This window comes from Sceloporus occidentalis, unplaced genomic scaffold (genome assembly GCF_023333645.1).
Source record: "Sceloporus occidentalis isolate IW3139 unplaced genomic scaffold, rSceOcc1.0.p SCAF_389, whole genome shotgun sequence".
In the NCBI taxonomy this organism is placed as follows: Eukaryota; Metazoa; Chordata; class Lepidosauria; order Squamata; family Phrynosomatidae; genus Sceloporus; species Sceloporus occidentalis.
The window spans coordinates 311,521-330,284 of NW_028317369.1; the positions used below are offsets into that span (position 1 = coordinate 311,521).

Sequence of the window (18,764 nt, forward strand, 5' to 3'; positions counted from 1 at the left end):
AAATATATCTTCCGTTTCAGTCACATATAAAAGAAAATATACTCCCAACGACAATCTTTATAATTTCATACCTTGGTAAAATAAAACTATAAAATATTCTAAATTACACAAGTTTGGACAATGCCTCAGATCTAGTGCATCAACAGTAATGTCATCTAGCTGTGCCAATGCAACATATTTTAGAAAGGTCAAAATGTAACCTTTGCTTTCCCAAATGAGTGTGTTTTTTCTTCTATTATGGTGCAAAAAGCTAGGGATAGTATTTCTGTGATGGGAACTGTTGAATGATTTTGGCAATAAAGGCCTAGTTGGCATCTAGTTTTGCCATTTCCTGCACGTATATGCCTATGCTCTCACTGTCAAAAAGCACAAAGTACACAGTCTTGATTGAGGATGACATTGTAGACACGAAATAGTTGGAGATAGCCTTCAGAATAAGCTGTGCAGCTGTTTGCTTTGGGAATCCATTTCTGCAACACAAAACAAATATTTTAATATCAGTGAAATAAGTTGTATTTGACAACATAATAAAATAATGACAACCAAAGAGAGCTGTGCATAAACAAATGCCCACAAACCTTAAGGAACTGAAGCAACATTATAAAGAAGAGCAGGCCAAAATTCCTCCACATTGATGTGAGAGACTGAAGGTCATACTGAAAAGAATTACTTCAAGTTATTGCTGCTAAAGGTGCTTCTACAAGCTACTGAATCACAAGGTGTACTTAGTTTTTAACACATGGCTTCTCAATTTTGGCTTTATTTTTGTTGAATAAATCATGACACGATGCAATATATCTGTCATGTGATGTGCGACAAAATGTTGTTGAGCTTCACAACATGGGAAGTGGCTACAAGAAAATAACAAAAGCACTGAAAATGCCCATTCCCGCCATCAGGGCAATAAATGAGTTCCAGTCATCTGGAAATTTTATGAATCAACCTGAAAGATGACATGTGTCTATATTGTCTTAACGCACTGTGAAGAGAATAGTTCAGAGTGGCCAAAAAATCTCCAAGGATCACAGCTGGAGAATTACATTAGTTAGTTGCATCTTGGGGTCGGAAAGTCTCCAAATCTACAACCCGACGTCTCCTACATCACCAAAAGTTGTTTGGAAGGGTTTCAAGAAAAATATCTTCATAGCCTCTTCTTTTTGAAAAAAAAATAGAGCTTTTTGGCAATACGCACACAGAGAGGTAGCCATTTGGAAATGCACACGGAATATGGTGGTGTAAGGACCCAGGTCCGTGGTCAGACGGCTACCACGACCCAGAGCACCCAAAGATGGAGTTTAGGAGTTATTGCGCAGTGTCGGAGTTGGACAGGGCCTGATGCAGGGCGACCGCACTCTCCAGGGTGTCGAGCACCTAGGGTTGTGCAGCCACATACCAGCGCCCTGACATATCAGCGGATGTTATCCAGTTCAAAACAAAGTAATAACCTGCAAGAACCCTGGAGCAGGTATGAGACATAACAGAACATAGAAATGGGCAGGATGCTGCAGGCGGGGAGCATGGAAGCTAAGCAAAGGATATAGCAGAAACATAGCAAGCAAGGGGGACAGAGAGAGCAAGGGGGACAGAGAGAGCAAGGGGGACATAGCAAGGAACAGAGAGACCAAGCAAGTAACATAACCAAGCAAGACAGGGCATAATACAGGGCACAACAGGAAACAAGACAGGACACCCTGCTGCCGGGGATACAAGACAGGACACCCCGCTGCCGGGGATACAAGACAGGACACCCCGCTGCCGGGGATGCAAGACAGGACACCCCGCTGCCGGGGATGCAAGACAGGACACCCCGCTGCCGGGGATACAGGTTACATGAGACTACAACACATAAAATACAGGAACTAGCCTAGGACTGTATGATAACTATTGGAGATTCCGTCACATCTTATGGCCATAGTATGCTTAGCCCACCACTACGCCAAAGTACTCCAATGACGGTGGGTCCTAACACTAATCCCTAAACACTAAACATGAAACCCAAACACATAGCAATGAGACATACCTGTAGACTGCAGCCCGAGACAAACAGAACACACAGCTGGGGCACACCTTATAAAGGAAACAGAGCTAAAGCAAAGACCAAGACTGGAAGCAAGGAATCAAAGGTACAAGACAGAGAATAGGGAAATCCAGGAATGGATTACTGCAAAGGGAGGAAAACCGTAGCAAGACTAGAGAAACTATAGCAAGGCAAGGTAAACTAAAGACATGCAGCTCCGCAGCCCGGGTGGGGCCTGACAGGTGGTATATATATACACACATACATATATTCACACTATATGGATTATAAAGTATTTGGACACCTGACCATTAAATGTTTTGGTATGCTGAAGGAGGCACACCAAGGAAAACCCTTCTTTATTCCAGCATGACTGTGGCCCAGTGCACACAGGAAGATCCATAATGATATATGGTTGGGTGAGTTTGGTGCAGAAGAACCTGTCTGGCCCACACAGAGCCCGGAACTCAAACCCATCGAACACCTTTGGGATGAACTGGAACAGAGATTGTGAGGCAGGCCTTCTCTTCTGACCGTCTTCAGTTTGCCAGACGCTACTACTGGATGAATGGGCAAAAATTCCCACAGAAACACTCCAAAATCTTGTGGAAAGTCTTCCCAGAAGAGCAGAAGTAATAAAGCACACACTAAAATCTGCATGATATATAAAAAATATTCTCTTTGATAAAAATGTCTACTAGAGTATTTAACAACACAGTAGGATTCAATGTGATAAAACTAGTAAATACAAATCAACATGTTAAAGGTTTTAGAACCAACATTATTTCTCCTAGAAGAATCCAGGCTGTTTAGTTACATTTCTTCTTGAAGTTCATGGGATTTTGCTATAAAATTTTTAAAAACAGATTTATGAGAGCTGATTTATATATCCAAATTACAAAGAAAGCTAATAAAAGGAAACTAATCAATGTGTATTGTCTTGTTCCTTCATACAGCATTGGACACCATACTGTTTAGTACCAGGATGTGGTAAAATGAGAGCTCTAACCATTTTAATGTCTTTTATTTTATTATTTGTACTTATTTTCCAATATATATCAAATGATTTATCAGTGACTTAATGTTGTATTCTATTGAAAACGACAGTATTAAGGTTTAAGGCTGCAGAAAACATTTTTTTTCCCTAAACGTAACAAGAGGCTTGTTACTATGCTAAAGTGGGATTTGTACCAGAACATTTCATAGGCAAATGCTGTTCAAAAATTCAGTTTCATTTGAACTTTCAAACATAATTCTTATTTCCCTCCTTGAAGTAAAACATGATTTATTTGATCTTCCTGCACCAAGCATAATCCTATTCTTCGGTTATAAGGGGGAATTAAGCTGTTCCTGTGGTTTTCAGAAGTTATGTCTGTCTGACAGATGTTTTGAGTTCAACAGCTGTACTATTTGCTTGTTTTGATGCATTTAGCCTTAGTTTCCAAAAAATGAAACTGTCACTTGTTCCAAAATATTTAAAACACTGGTTTTTGTGTTTCAGGCTAAATGAAATTTTCATAGTGCGTGTCTTTTTCTAGAATTTATCAATGTAGCCAAAGGGGAGTAAAATGATAATGAACAGCACAATAAAATATTATTGTAATCTACACTTTGTACCTACACTTTGCCGGTACAAAGAATGTATCTACACATAAATGGTACCTGATTTTGTTAGGACGCTCATTGTACACTGTTCTGCAATTGGCATGCTAGCCTGCTAGATAGAAAAGGCTGCCAAGAGCCCTGCTCCGGAAGACTGTGCCACAAACTTTTTTTTTATGGTAGATAATGTAAAATAAAAATAATTTTACTATTTGCTTAAGAAAATAAATGTATCAGAGTTGACACGAATTGGTCAGCTCACGTGTTTTATCAGTGAACACGTAAAATAAAATACAGGTTGGATAAAAAATTTTGCAACATACTTGCATAAATATGTCTTATAGTGCCAAGACCACATATCCAATTTTGAAGATCAGTGGGGAATGCAGAGTTGTCCTGTTACAATGCTAGTAATAATGATATATCTCATTCTTACCCTCCACTGCCAATTGAAGGAAATGCAATTGATTTAATTTTCTTCTCATCTGCCAATGCTAGACAATTCTTTACAGTCTTTTCCAGAAGTTCTTCACATTTATCCGAGCCCCACCTGGGGCTATTACAGTGGATAACAAACTTTGCAGGCAGTCCATGGCCGGAACTCACAGCAGCTATGTAAAATAGGGAAAAAAATATTTTAATAATAATAATGGTCTCTGTGTTTGGGAGTACAGGGACTTATCCATGGGCGTAGAAACCAGGGGGGGGGGGCAGATCCCCCCCCCAGTAACTCATGAGGGGGGGACCGATAATTAAGAAATCCCCCCCAGGGCCGTAGGAACCCCCCCAATAGGAACGCCGCAAATGCAAATATGAGTTTTTATTATTATTTTTAAAGGTGGGGGGTCATTTTCGGTTTTGGCTAAGTGAACCGTGAATGTTTTGGTCCAGAATTTTCATTTTGGTGCATCTCTAGAATAAATAGAACTATTTCATTTTTAATTATCCTGAGTCCTGAATTTGTAGTCAAAAAACTTTCTAGGCCCAGAAATCAGTGAGAGGAAAAGTAAACGTTTTGTGTCATTTACTATATTTTAATCTGCATATTTTATTAAAGGCCATATTTTCTCACAGTGAAAAATGAGTGCGGCCCGCGCACGTATACAATTCTGATGAAGTGGCCCACTGCAGAAAAAACTTGGACACCCCTGGGGTAGACAGTGAGAGGGGGGGTAGGGAGAGGGTAGCTAGTGAGAAGGGGGGGTAGGGAGAGGGTAGCTAGTGTGAAGGGGGTGGTAGGGAGAGGGTAGCTAGTGTGAAGGGGGTGGTAGGGAGAGGGTAGCTAGTGAGAAGGGGGGGTAGGGAGGGGGGTAGATAGTAAGAAAGTTTGAGAGGGGGGAGAGGGGGTAGATAGTGTGAGAAAGTGGGGATCTGATGGGGGAAAATGCTGTCCCCCCCAGATTTTTAGGGGTTCCTACGCCCATGGACTTATCATATGTCCACTATGCCTAATACACAGTCACAAAGCACCCATCTGTGCTGAAGATGGAGCAGGAAGAGCAACTACCGGTAATTCACCAGTATTGTCATGCTTAAGGTCTTTCTGATCATAATGACTTATCCATGATTCCACACAGCCTATGCTTCCCTTATAATACCTTATATCTGATACACGACCCTCGGTTACCCGAGCTTGTAGTCATCTGAAACGATTCTTATATGACCACGAACACATGTTCTCATCTATTGCAGTTTTAGGTTTAGGAACAGTAAAATTATACTTAAGCAGCTAAAAGAAAATATTAAATTGGCATCTACAGTGGATTTATTCTCGGTTATTATACAAAACTACAATAGAGTGTTTTTGTGAAAGATTCAATTTAAATGTTACCAAACCCTGAAAGTCCTAAAAAAATATTTAGAATACTAAGAAGTTGGTATCAAATTGTTATATATATATATATATAAAAATACACACATATTTATATATATTATTTTTAATACTAATTTACTAAATAAACAATCAATGTTAGAGTCATTCTTTACTAATGCAGAACGTTTGATGTACTTTGATTCTACTCAGATCCCAGCTACAATATGTTCTTAAAATTAATAAAGAAAATTATAATAACTCCGACTCATTAAAATAGCGCTAAACATGAAACCCTAAAGTTCAACAGTACAATGCTGGGCATAGAAACTGCAATATCTGGAAGTAATTCCAAGTTACTGTTCTGTAGATCAACATCTTTGAAAAGGTGACCAAAAGCTGATTTTATTTGGTATGAATATGCTCCTTCCTTCTGTGTTATTGCTTTTTTCCCCCATGAAGCTTTTTAATAGACATAAAAGGGCCATCATGAAGGACCAAAATTAAAGTGCTTGCAGGAAAACCGGGGTCACCAATAAATTTCACGGAGCATAGGGAGTACCAGGAATAATCATGTAGTTGGGCGTTGCTCCCTAACATATTGAAGAACTTGAGCGCTAGACATTTCCAATTTGTTCTAATTTATGTCCCACTGTTTCATTTGGCATATGGAGAATGCCTCATAAATTTCAGGGAATTCTAATAAAACAACCTGACGTTTGTGTAATCAGATGGGGAATTATATGCAAAATGTGGCCAATATGGCAACTGAAGTAATTCACCTTAACGCTACAACTCTTTGCACTCTTGCGCAACATAAGTGCGGTGTGTGTGAAGTTACGCTGTCTATTAAAAAAGGACGGTCGTTTGCTGAACCCTGAAAGTTAAGTTGAAGAGGTCTTTGATTTACACCTTTGCCATTATCACATTTGTAAAAAAAAAAAAAAAAGGATACAGGTTTGCACTGTGATGAAACACCTGCATTTAATATACAAAGAAAAAATAGGATTTTTAAAGGCTAGAAAACCTCATGTACGGCCATATAAAAACAGCTACATTAGGTTAGTTTCAGGTATTTATGTTACAATGATCTGTAAGTAAAGGGAATGTCTATCTTTTATCTGGCTATCTATCAAAGGCTAATGCCATTAGATTTAAAATAGCATTTTCAAGGTATCGGTCATTTCGTAGCCAAAAAATGGAATAATAATAAAAATCTATTCAGCTGGTAAAATAATGTGGTAGGATATTGTTACTAACAGAATTAATATATACGTCGATCAGCCATAACCATATGGCCACTGACAGGTGAAGTACATAACACTGATAATCTTGTTCTCATGGCACCTGTCAGTGGGTGGAATATATTAAGTGTCCAAAAGTGGATGTGTTAGAAGCAGGTAAAATGGGCAAGCGTAAGGATCTGAGCGACTTTGACAAGGACTAAATCGTGATGGCTAGATGACGGGGTCAGAGCATTTCCAAAACTGCAGCTCCCGGTGTGTTCCCGGTCTGTAGTGGTCAGTACCTATCAAAAGTAGTCCAAGGTAAGAAAAGCTGTGAACTGGCGACAGGGTCATGGGCGGCCATAGCTCATTGATGCATATGGAGGACGAAGGTTGGCCTGTGTGGATAGACGAGCTACTGTAGCTTAAATTGCTGAAAAAGTTAATGCTGGTTTTGATACAAAAGTGTCAGAAAACACAGTGCATCTCAGTTTGTAGTGTATGGGGCTGCATAGCCGCAGACCAGTCAGGGTACCCATGCTGATCCCTGTCCACTGCCAAAAGAGCCTATAGTGAGCACGTGAGAATAAGAACTGGACCACGGAACAATGGAAAAAGATGACTTGGTCTCATGAATCACGTTTTGTTTTACATCATGTGGATGGCTGGGTGCGTGTGCATTTCTTACCTGGAGAACACATGGCACCAGGATGCATTATAGGAAGAAGACAAGCTGGCAGAGCCAGTGTGATGCTTTGGGCAATGTTCTGCTGGGAAACCTTAGGTCCTGCCATTCATGTGGATGTTAGACACATACCACCTACCTAAGCATTGTTGCAGACTATCTACACGGTATTCCCTGATGGCATTGGCCTCTTTCAGCAGGATAATGTGCCCTGCCACAAAGGAAAAATGGTGGGTGGCTTCCCAGATCTCAATCCAATCAAGCATCTGTGGGATGTGCAAGGCAAAAAAGTCCGATCCATGGAGGTCCCACCTTACAGGACTTAAATGATCTGCTGTTAACGTCTTGGCGCCAGTTACCACAGCACACCTTTAGAGGTCAAGTGGAGTTCATGTCTCGGTGGGTCAGGGCTGTTTTGGCAGCAAAATAGGACCCTACACAATATTAGGTGATCATAATGTTATGGCTGATCAGTGAAAATATAATCCTCAAGTTAAAAATAATTTCCAGGAGTAACAGTCAAATTTTTTTCAATTACTTAACATCTACACTTTTAATCAGCGTCATCTTATCTACATATATATATTTTTTGTATTAGTGGAATTTTATGCATACTGTGATAATGTTAGTATAAAAAAAATGGCAAATCATAATGTCAGACTTAAGGAACAAGTGTTTGTTAGACTAAGTCGGGTAAAGAGACACTAAAAAATTACTTTTTTGGGGGAGAATCAAAAATTTTATAGCAAGACAGGAGGCTTCGTATTTTGCATTCAACCTTCTTTACTGTTAACCTCCAGCAGCAAAACAGTTAACAGAGAACAACAAAACAACCAATAGGAACACAGGAAACAGTCTATAAAAGTCTGCAGCTCTAGAAACTCCTCCTCTTTCTTTGCTGCTTAACCTCCAGGTGAGAACATTCCATTATATTTCTATAATTACCTCAGTACTTTTTTGTACCGAATATTTTATTTATTTCATTGTATAGTGTATTTTATTTTGGTACCTGTGCAGCTGTGGGTTTCCCTTATTTTCCCTCTGCTGCTTGTCCCTTCCCTGCGGGCATCTTGGTGCTCTCTCTTTTGTTTTTTCCCTTACCTCATTTCGGCCTGTCTGTCAGGCCTTGTGGGCTCCCGCCCTTTAGGTTTCCTCGACCGCCATCCGGCGGTTATTCTTTCCCCATCCTTTCGCGGCCGTGTGTGCGTGCGCGGCGGCTTGTTGCATTGATGCGCGGCGGTTTGCCGCGTTGATGCGCGGCGGCCTGCCGTTTTGACGTGCGGCGTCTCGCCGCGTGTTCCTTTGTTCTGCCGCGTTCGGTTACGGCGTCCTGCCGTCTTCCGTACGGCGGTTTCCTTCGGCCACGTGTTGTTACCGCGTTGCGGCCCGTATTTTCCGCGCGCTGCCTCGTTTGTTGCCCCGTCCGCAGGGTTTTTCGTTTCTGGTCGTCCGCGGCGTGGTGGCGGCCCCGGCCTATTTTTCTGGCGGCCTTCACCACGCGGCGCTCGGTCGTTCGTGATTTTGGGCCTTCTCGGCCGCATTGCTTGTTTTTTCTGTAGGGTCTTTTCTTTTTAGGTGTTTTACAGCCCCTATAGGTTCTTCATTCACCAGGCTGCATTTACAAGGCAAATAACGGATTGTACTCATGTAACACATCTACTTGGCATCTGATTTCAGGGTAACCCCCTGCTGACCTCCCCATGGGTGAATCCCCACTGCCTATTACTGTTATGGCCTTGCCTTTGAGAATCTCTGGATGAACCCCTTTCAGGTTTTTTCTCTGGGGTGACCCCCTTGCTGGATTTTGGCTCACTGGGTGACCCCTTCTTATCTCTGCTCGGGTAGCCCCCCTGCAGTTATCAGGCGTGGTGAACCCCACTCCTCCGGGCACGTTATTGGGGATACGGCACCTACCTTGTGTTGCATTTACTGTACCGGTGAACCCCGGTTATTTGGCCTGTGTCTGGATTTTGCACTCCTTGTTTTGTGTTCCCATCAGACACACTTGGAGTACAATGGCCGAAGATTTGCAAAACCAACTTCCGGCGGCCGTACAGGCCTGGCTCCGCTCCGCGCTGGCTGCATCACTACCTGCCGTCCTCGAGGAGCTTCAATCTGCGCGCCCGGCGCCCCCTAGCGTTTCCCCTACCGGGGTTGTGGAGTCAGACGCGGGCGGTTCGTCTTCCCCCGCGGGCACTGCTGCTTCCCAGAAGCGTACCTGGAGCGAGTTGCCTTCAACGTCGGCTACAGGGAAGGCTCCTCTAAAGAAGGCCCGCAGTTCGGCCCTTCCCATGATTTCCCCAACTGAGGACCTCGCTGACTATGAGGTCCTAGATGAGTACTGCGCTGGTTCTTCTGGTCTGGCCTCCCCGGCACGGGAACAGGACTTTGCTCCAGATTCCGCTCAACCCGTCCAGCGCTCCCGACCAACCGTTTGAAGTTACGGATGACCTCGGCACTCCGTTGTTTGACCCCAGAGCCCTTCGCCACCCACGCTCTTCGGAGTGGACTCCTTCGGCGCACATTGCCGAGTTTTTGCGGTTCTGGATCCGCCGTCCTCTAGACAAGGACGTACGTCAGCGACTCCGCTCAGAGTGCCCTCGTCCTACGGTCAAGGTCCTTAATACCCCCGAGTTCGACCAGACTTTCCTCACCAAGAATGGTAAAGACCCACGTAAGGGAATTGAGCTGGGTTTGCGCTCAGCACAAGTCAAACTTTTAGACGTCTCGGGCCCTTTGACGCAAGTCTTCCAAATGGCTGATGAAGCCATCGCTGATGGTACTCCCTTGGACCCCCAGTTGGTTCGCGACTGGACTCAGTGAGCCTTGTGTCTTCTGGGCAACGCCAATTGCGCTATCTCCTCCGAGCGACGCAAGGCGGTGTTATTTAAGCTGGACGCCAAGTTGGCCGAATTGGCCCCTAAGGAGCTGGGCGCTGAAGCCAAAGGTCTACTCTTTGGCGAGAAATTTATTAAAGATTTGAGCCAACATGTGAACTTGTTCACCTCCCTCACCAAGGCCCAGACTAACATGAGGCGTGTTTTCCAGTCAGGGAGTCGTTTTTCCTCCAGAGCTGGCCGGCAGAGGGGTCGTGCCGCCAGCAGAACGGCCTCGTTTGGCTCAAGACCCCGGTTTCCGGACGCCTCCACCGCCTACCGCTCCCACTACCGGCTTCCTTTCTCCAGAGGTGGGTCCAGGGGCAGAGGTTTTTCGTCCACCAGGGGAAGATCGGCTTCAGGTAAGACTGTTTCCTATTCTTCCTCACATTCCTGTCGGGGGTCGGCTCGCCCGTTTTTTCCATGTTTGGTCTCGCCTCACGTCCGATCCTTGGGTCCTTCAGACTGTGGTGGGCTTCCGTCTCGAGTTTCTCTCTGTCCCTCGGCAAACCTCTCTCCCTCCTCTCCCCAGGCTATCTCGCGACGCCGCTTCCCTAGTGCACTCCGAGCTCTCCTCCCTCCTAGAGAAGGGTGCCATCGAAATGGCAGATTCCCCTGCCGGCTTTATCAGCAACATTTTCTTGGTGCGCAAGAAATCGGGGGAGTTCCGCCCGGTGATCAACCTCCGGGCCCTCAACAGGCATGTAGTGTACCGCCACTTCAAAATGGAGGGCATACATCTACTCCGCGACCTTCTCAGGGAGAACGATTGGTTCTCTCGCCTCGACCTCAAGGACGCTTACCTCACCGTCCCTGTCCATCACGACGATCGGAGGTTTCTGCAGTTTCGATGGCGCAGCCGCCTTTGGCAGTTCACCTGCCTCCCTTTCGGCCTCAGCTCCGCTCCGTGGTGCTTCACCAAGCTGTTGAAGCCGGTCATGGAGTTCCTTCGGGCTCGCGGGATTCGCTCCATCATTTATTTGGACGATATCCTCCTCATGGCCCAAGATATAGAGTCCCTGCGTCGCGATACTTCCCTAGCGGTCCACCTACTTCAGGACTTGGGGTTTGTCGTCAACGAGGCCAAATCGGTTTTAGTCCCGACACAGACCGTTCAGTTCCTCGGTTTCTCGGTGGATTCGGTGGCGTCCGTCCTCAGACTTCCCCGCGACAAGGTCTTGGTGATCAAGAAGGAGATCCGCAGGCTCCTGCGCGGTGGCTTGGTCTCGCTCAGGAACCTTGCCAGGGTTATTGGCCTGTTGTCCGCATCCATTCAGGCCATATTCCCGGCCCCTCTCCACTATCGGGCCCTTCAGCGTCTGAAGACAAGGCACCTTCGCGAGTCGGCCTCCTACGACACAATGATCTCCCTGTCGGACGAGGCCCGGTTAGAACTCCATTGGTGGTTGGTCCACATGGACGCGTGGAACGGCCGTGCCATTTTCGGGTCAAGTCCAAATTTTGTCTTGGACTCCGACGCAAGCCTGTCTGGTTGGGGGGCAGTTTGCGGGGATGTGGCTACCGGGGGTCCTTGGACCTCGGAGGAGCGCGATCTCTATATCAATTGCCTGGAGCTCATCGCTGGCTCGTTCGCGGTTCGCAGCTTCATGAAGGGAGTCACCCATTGTTCCCTGGTGCTGCGCATGGACAACGTCTCCGCCGTCTGCTACATCAACAGGCTGGGGGGCTCCAGATCCCGGCTCCTCACGGAGCTCACCAAGGATCTTTACCAGTTCTGCCTGGACAATCATTTGTCCATACGGGCGGAGTACCTGCCTGGCAAGGAAAATCTTGTAGCGGATTGGTTCTCCCGACATTGGAGGGACGTGAACGATTGGCGCCTTCTGCCGAGCGTGTTCCACTCTCTCCATCTTTGTCGAGGTCCTCTCCATTTAGACCTGTTCGCATCCTGGTCGAATCGTCAGACAGAGGCCTTCTTCAGCTGGCTCCCAGATCCGCTGTCCTCGGCGGTGGATGCTTTCCTGCAGTCTTGGCCTCTTCAGGGAGCATATGCCTTTCCCCCGTTCAACATGATCCTCCGGACTCTGCATGCCGTCAGTCGTCAGGGGGTCTCAATCCTATTGATAGCACCCCTATGGAGGACTCAGCCGTGGTTCCCGTTGCTTCTGGAGCTGTCGTGTGCGGATCCTCTGATCCTTCCCTCGACCTGGGATCTGCTTCAGGATCCGGAGGGGAACCCTCATCCTCTTATCCTCCAGGATCGTCTGACGCTGGTGGCTTGGTCGGTTTCCGGGGTTCCTGGCATGTGCCGGGCTTATCGGAGTCGGCTAGAAACCTGCTCTGGGGCTCTTGGGCCCCAGGCACCCGGAGATCTTACCTCCAGGCTTGGAACGCCTGGAGTCGCTGGTGTTTGGTTCGACACCTTGATCCCCTTACTGCACCTGTGACGGCGGTCCTTAATTTTTTGGCCCATCTTTTTTCCTTGGGCAGGTCCTACCGCACCATTAATTTGTTCCGTTCGGCCATTTCGGCTGCTCACGTTCCGGTGCAGGGTTTGGGTGTCGGTAAGGATCCGGCGGTCTGTCGTCTCCTTCGAGGTGTTAGGCTCTCTAGACCTCCGAAGGCTCATTATCAGTCCTTTTGGGATGTCTCCCGAGTTCTCAATTTTTTGGAAACTTGGCCGGATAACGATGGCCTGACGTTCCGTCAGCTTTCCGCCAAGACGGCTCTTCTCCTGTGTCTCGTTTCCTTTCGCCGGGTGTCCGATGTTCGGGCTTTTGACGTGTCCTCTTTTTCCTTTACTCCCGAGGGTGTCTCTGTCTCCGTGTCTCGTAGGACGAAGTCCAACTCTTCTTTGGTGTCTTACCCTTACTTTCCTGGGCGGCCACTCCTTTGTGTGGCCCGTTGTGTCCATTCCTACCTCGCCAGGTCGGCTCTGTTTCGGTCGTCCCTCTCAGGTCCGCTCTTCATCTCTTACGTACGTCCCTTTCGCCCGGTCTCGGTCCCTACTCTTTCCAGGTGGATTCGTTGGCTTCTCCTTTTGGCTGGCGTTGAGGGCTCCTTTGGGGCACACTCTGTTCGTGGCGCGGCCGCCCCCGGCATTGTCGGCCGGCTGTTCCCTCTCGGACCTCTTGTCGGCAGCGGATTGGTCCAGGGAGTCTACTTTCCGGACCTTTTATTTCCGGGCCCCGCCTCACGCTGCCTTGGCATTGATTTAGCTGCGTTAAAATTGCAAAATACGAAGCCTCCTGTCTTGCTATAAAATTAGGGATTAATCTAGCCTTGGTGCAGTATTAATCTAAATTTTATTAAAGACAGGAGGCGAGTATTTTCCCCCCCTTTCTCGTTGTTCTGTCCCTCCCTTCTTTGTTTCCTATGGTGGCGTGTTTGGGAGGTTATCGGGGGGTTGTCTGTTATTGCTTTGTGACTATGGATTTGTGTCATGCTTTGCATGTCTTTTGCATGGTACTGTCACGTTCTCTGTTTTACAGGTCGTCCTCCGGTGGTGTGAGGTGTTCGTGCCATGGTGTTCATGTTTTCTCCTCTGTTCCTGATGGGATGTTGTTGCTGTCGTTTTCAGTTGCGCAAAGAAAGAGGAGGAGTTTCTAGAGCTGCAGACTTTTATAGACTGTTTCCTGTGTTCCTATTGGTTGTTTTGTTGTTCTCTGTTAACTGTTTTGCTGCTGGAGGTTAACAGTAAAGAAGGTTGAATGCAAAATACTCGCCTCCTGTCTTTAATAAAATTTAGATTAATACTGCACCAAGGCTAGATTAATCCCTAATTATGTTTGATATACTAGAAGAGACCCTGCATTACTTTTGCCTGACACTTATCATCCAGAGGCTTGTTCCGACTCAAAATGAGCCGTTGCCAAGTTTCTGAGACAAGAAGCTCTGACCTTTTTTTTTTCTTCTATAGGCATCAGAGAAAGAAATGAGGCAAGCTCCTTGGGGAAGTGTAGTATGATAACCTCTTTCATCCAGAGTCCAAAACGAATTTGACATATGCCTTTTGTGGTTAATAAAACCTGCATAATAACAACTCACTGTGATCATAAACATGAACATATAACCTACATGAATAAATGTACAATAAGTCTTACCCCCTGCTATATCCAAAGGTCCATTCTTTTTCTTCATTTCGATAACTGCTTCCACAAATTCTTTTCCACCTTTTTTTTCTAAAGCATTACCTAAAAAAAAGGGACATTTAAAATATCTCATTACTGTTATGGTTTAGTTAGAGGATATACATATTCATCTCCTTTACCCATCTTTGGTTAGCCTTGGTTTCAACTACAACATAAAATCTGAACCAGATAGACTCACTTTACTATGTTATTTACTATTTTTTCTTTTTAGGCGCCCAATTTTCCCGTCCATAAACATTGTTACTGTCTTAGTAACGATTCAGAAGTTTGCAGTTAAACTGCAGAAAAGTGAAAAATATATACACACTATATATATATATATATATATATATATATATATATATATATATATATATATATATATATATATACACAAAAAAAAAATAGTAATTTTGATTCTGACAAGAGTATTATAATTTGGTCACATGTATTGGAACAGTAAGGTAGGGAATTATATATTGGCGAATTTACATAGCATTTAAAAACCAGATTGTATTTTGTAGTTCAAATAGATTAGAGGTTCTGTATCACCTTTCTAGTAAATGATCACGTTCATGTACACCACAGATTTTAAAACATTCTAGGATTGCTGTACATAATGAATGCTGAAAAACCTCAATTGACATTGCTTAAATAAGAAGCTTTAAAGCTTAATTAAAATGTGCACAAGCATAAAAAAAAGATAAGAAAGAGCCCAAACACTTTTTAGCAAATGAATGCGTTGAAGCTTTGGCATAATGCCAACAGGGAAGAAAAGAACTGATCAAAAAAGAAATAATTAATAGCTAGTTGTCTTTTTTGTTTAGCTAAATCTCGGGTTATTAAAATATGTGAAGAGAATAGAATTCTTTTGGTTTAGGACTGTGTAATACCGTATTTGCTCGATTATAAGACGACCCCCCAAAATCTGAATATTAACTTAGGAAAAAAAAAGAAAAAGCCTGAATATAAGACGACTATTACATTTTTTAATAAAAGCTGTGATTGAGAAAAAAAATTTTTTTGTTTTTATTTCCTTGTATTTTCCGACATGTCCCCCAGTTATGCACATCTGCCCCCAGGCTTGCCACACCAATATGGCACTGTGGCCCATGATATGCCTTTTAACCCTCTATATGCCACTGTGCCCCATGGTATGCCTTTTGACCCCCTATGTGCCACTCTGCCTCCAGAAATGTCTTATACCCCTATATCCCATTCTGGCATTTAGGGGGTTAAAATGCATATTTTGGGGCAGAGTGGCATATAGGGAGGTATAAGGCATTCCAGGAGGCAGAGTGGCATTAAGGGAGTTAAAAGGCATTGTATAGAGCACTCTGCCTCCAGAAATGCCTTATACCCCTATATGCCACTCTGGCATTTAGGGGGTTAAAAGGCATATTATGGGGCAGAGTGGCATTTAGGGAGGTATAAGGCATTTCAGGAGGCAGAGTGCTCTATTAAATGCCCCCTTAATGCCACACTCTGCCTCCTGAAATGCCTTATACCTCCCTATATGCCACTCTGCCCCATAATATGCCTTTTAACCCCCTAAGTGCCAGAGTGGCATATAGGGGTATAAGGCATTCCAGAAATGCCCTATGCCCCCATTTAACACGCACACACACACACTTACCGGTGCTTCCAATTTCCTACTGTATTGCCGGGGCAGCGGGTTGTCGTCTCCTTCCGCTGCAGCCGGAAGGAGGTGGAGTTGGCAGCGGGGGTTCGTCTGCGTCCGTCGCAGATACCTTCCCCGGCTGTCAGAGATCAGAGTTCTGATCTCTGACAGTCGGGGAAGGTATCCGCGACGGATGCAGACAACCCCCCACTGCTAGACACACCTCCTTCTGGCTGCAGCGGACGTTGTCTACGCGAATTGCGTAGACGTCAACCCGCTGCCCCGGCAATACAGCAGGAAGCACCGGTAAGTGTGGGGGGGGGGAGACAGGAGGATCCAGGTCCCCTGCGGCGGTGCAGGGGATCTGGATCTTAGTCTCATTATCAGACCTCTATTTGAGGTCTGATTAGAAGACGACCCCGATTAGAAGACGAGGGGTATTTTTCAGAGCATTTGCTCTGAAAAAAACCTCGTCTTATAATCGAGCAAATACGGTATTATGAGGAAATTCTAGAACTATGTAAATGGAAATTTATTATGCAATCTAAAGCAAACTTATTAGTCACACATAAGAAGAGGCGACATTTACAAAACACAAAATCACAGAACTACAGAAAACATGCGCAATCGATCCACTTGTTGTACAAACCATGTAAAAAGAAATGCCCCACTGGTTTAAAAAATGTTGCCGCCTTATGTTTTTTCTCTTTTCATACAAATATGCTTTACCTATGATCTAGGTCATAGGATGTATAAAACACAGGCCCTTATAAACACTTGGCAGATTTTTGCGCCAAAAATATTTTTGAGTTTTCAGACACTTTTTTGTGCAACACACAACTACTTAATGGGCCAGTTAAAAGGGACATTTTGGCACAGTCCTCCATAGTTTCCATCTGCACTGTACTTCCTTAAATATAGGGCACAGGGATATGACATCATATCCCGACGCCCAGAAGGACAGCAGCGCTGCAATAGGTTAGGCCTAGGGTAGCCCCAAAGTAAATAAATCACTGCTTACAAGCACAAATTTCCATCACTTTAACAGAAATTTGGGTTTGCCCCATACAACATTTAGCAACCTATGTCTTGCCAATATGCATTGTTTACCGATGCATTGTTCTGATTATGAAGACTGAGCCTCATCCAATATAGCATACTGTGGCATACTGGGTAAACAAGTGCCACCATTATTATGGAAAACTTCAAACGTCTCCATTTAACTATATTTTGTATTGGGTTCATAATGTTTAACTGCAGTGCAATTGTGTGAAATTCTTGATTCTAGGATGGGTTGACAACCCCTTTGACTGCCTACAGCCTGGACCAGCTAGTCAAGTCTGCCCAAAACGGATACTTCCAACGGTGGTGCCACAACAGACATTATCCTCAACTCTAATTCTTACAATAGACAAAACATACTGTCCGTGCTTCCTTTTCTATTTAATTAAGTATTTGCATGGAAAGATTTTCTGCTGTGCCGTCTGTGGGAGTTGCTACCTTGTGATGCATTTTATGCTTTAACCCCTTCGTGACAAAGGCTGATTTTACTTTTTGTACCCTTTGGGACAATGGCCGTTTTAACATTTCTGCACTGCTCGTGTTTAGCTGTAATTTTCTTCTTTCCCCCGTTTACTGAACCCACACACATTATATATTGTTTTTTTCAGGACAAGAAGGGCTTTCTTTAGATGGCATTGTTTTGATTGTATTATTAAAAAAGTATAAAATATGGTGAAAAATTTAGAAAAAAAATTACTTTTTCTAACTTTTAGTTGAAAAATATTTTACTCATCTATAAAAGGTAATGAAAAAACCTGCTAAATAGATTCTACTATTTGTCCTGAGTTTAGAAATACCCAATGTTTTTATGTTTTTTCGCTTTTTCTACACATTATGGGGCAATAAGTACATGTAGCGTTTTGCCATTTCAAAGCCAGTTTTTCCAAATCTGGTAATTCTTCCCCCCATGTGCCATTTCGGGTATCTTTGAAGCCGGCCAATGCTATTTACCCCATCAAATCATATATTTTTGAAAACTAGACACCCCAGGGTATTTCAAATGCTAGTATTTTAACCCTTTCCATGCACCATATCTACCACAAGTCTTTGTCAAACTTTGTGGTAGTCATTTTTTTGCATTTGTTTTTTCACACGCATTTTACTTCAGGTATGAATAAACAGGTTCTGGTATATGTCAGTATCATAAAACACCCCAATATGTGTTTAGCAACATCTCCTGAGTACAGCGATGCCTCACATGAATGATTTTGGCTGGCTGTTTAGGGGCAAAAGGGCCACATTTGGGACATGCGCATTTTTCAGTGTTGAACTTTGGCATTTGGGGGATCCATGCCCTATTTGGTACATCTTTGAGCCGGGCCATTTCATTGTGCCCAATAAAACCATATATTTTTGAAAACTAGACACCCCAGGGTATTTTAAATGCTGGTATTTTAACTCTTTCCATGCACGCATTTTACCACCAGCATTTTTTCAAACTTGCAGTAGTATTTTTTTGTGTGTATTTTTCCCCCACACACACCTACTTTATGTATGAATTTACAGCTCCTGGTTTATGCCGCTGTCACACAACACCCCAATATGTGTTCAGCAACATCTCCTGAGCGCAGTGGTACCCCACATGCATGGGTTTGTCATTTTTGGGGGGAACTAAAAGGCCACATTTGGGACGTGTGCATTTTTCTAATTGGAAATTAGATGTGTGGCCATCCTTCCCCCAGTGTTAATTGGGACATTGTTGAACCCGGCCAATTCAATTTACCCAATCAGATCATACATTTTTTTAAAAGTAGACACCCCATGAGTATTTAAT

General features: G+C 44.3%; 1 protein-coding gene across 5 annotated transcripts in view; it reads right to left on the reverse strand.

Moving 5' to 3' along the window:
• Positions 1 to 304: 304 nt before the first annotated feature.
• LOC149273264 (core histone macro-H2A.1-like) overlaps positions 305 to 18,764 on the reverse strand; it is a 28,894-nt gene continuing 10,434 nt past the window's right edge. For all 5 annotated transcript variants that reach the window (XM_089506528.1, XM_089506527.1, XM_089506525.1 and 2 more), the window contains 3 exons: positions 14,281 to 14,370; positions 4,056 to 4,230; positions 305 to 470 (listed from right to left, as the gene is read on the reverse strand). In XM_089506528.1, coding sequence (XP_089362654.1) covers positions 305 to 470; positions 4,056 to 4,230; positions 14,281 to 14,370 — 431 coding nt within the window. The remainder of the gene's footprint in view (positions 471 to 4,055; positions 4,231 to 14,280; positions 14,371 to 18,764) is intronic.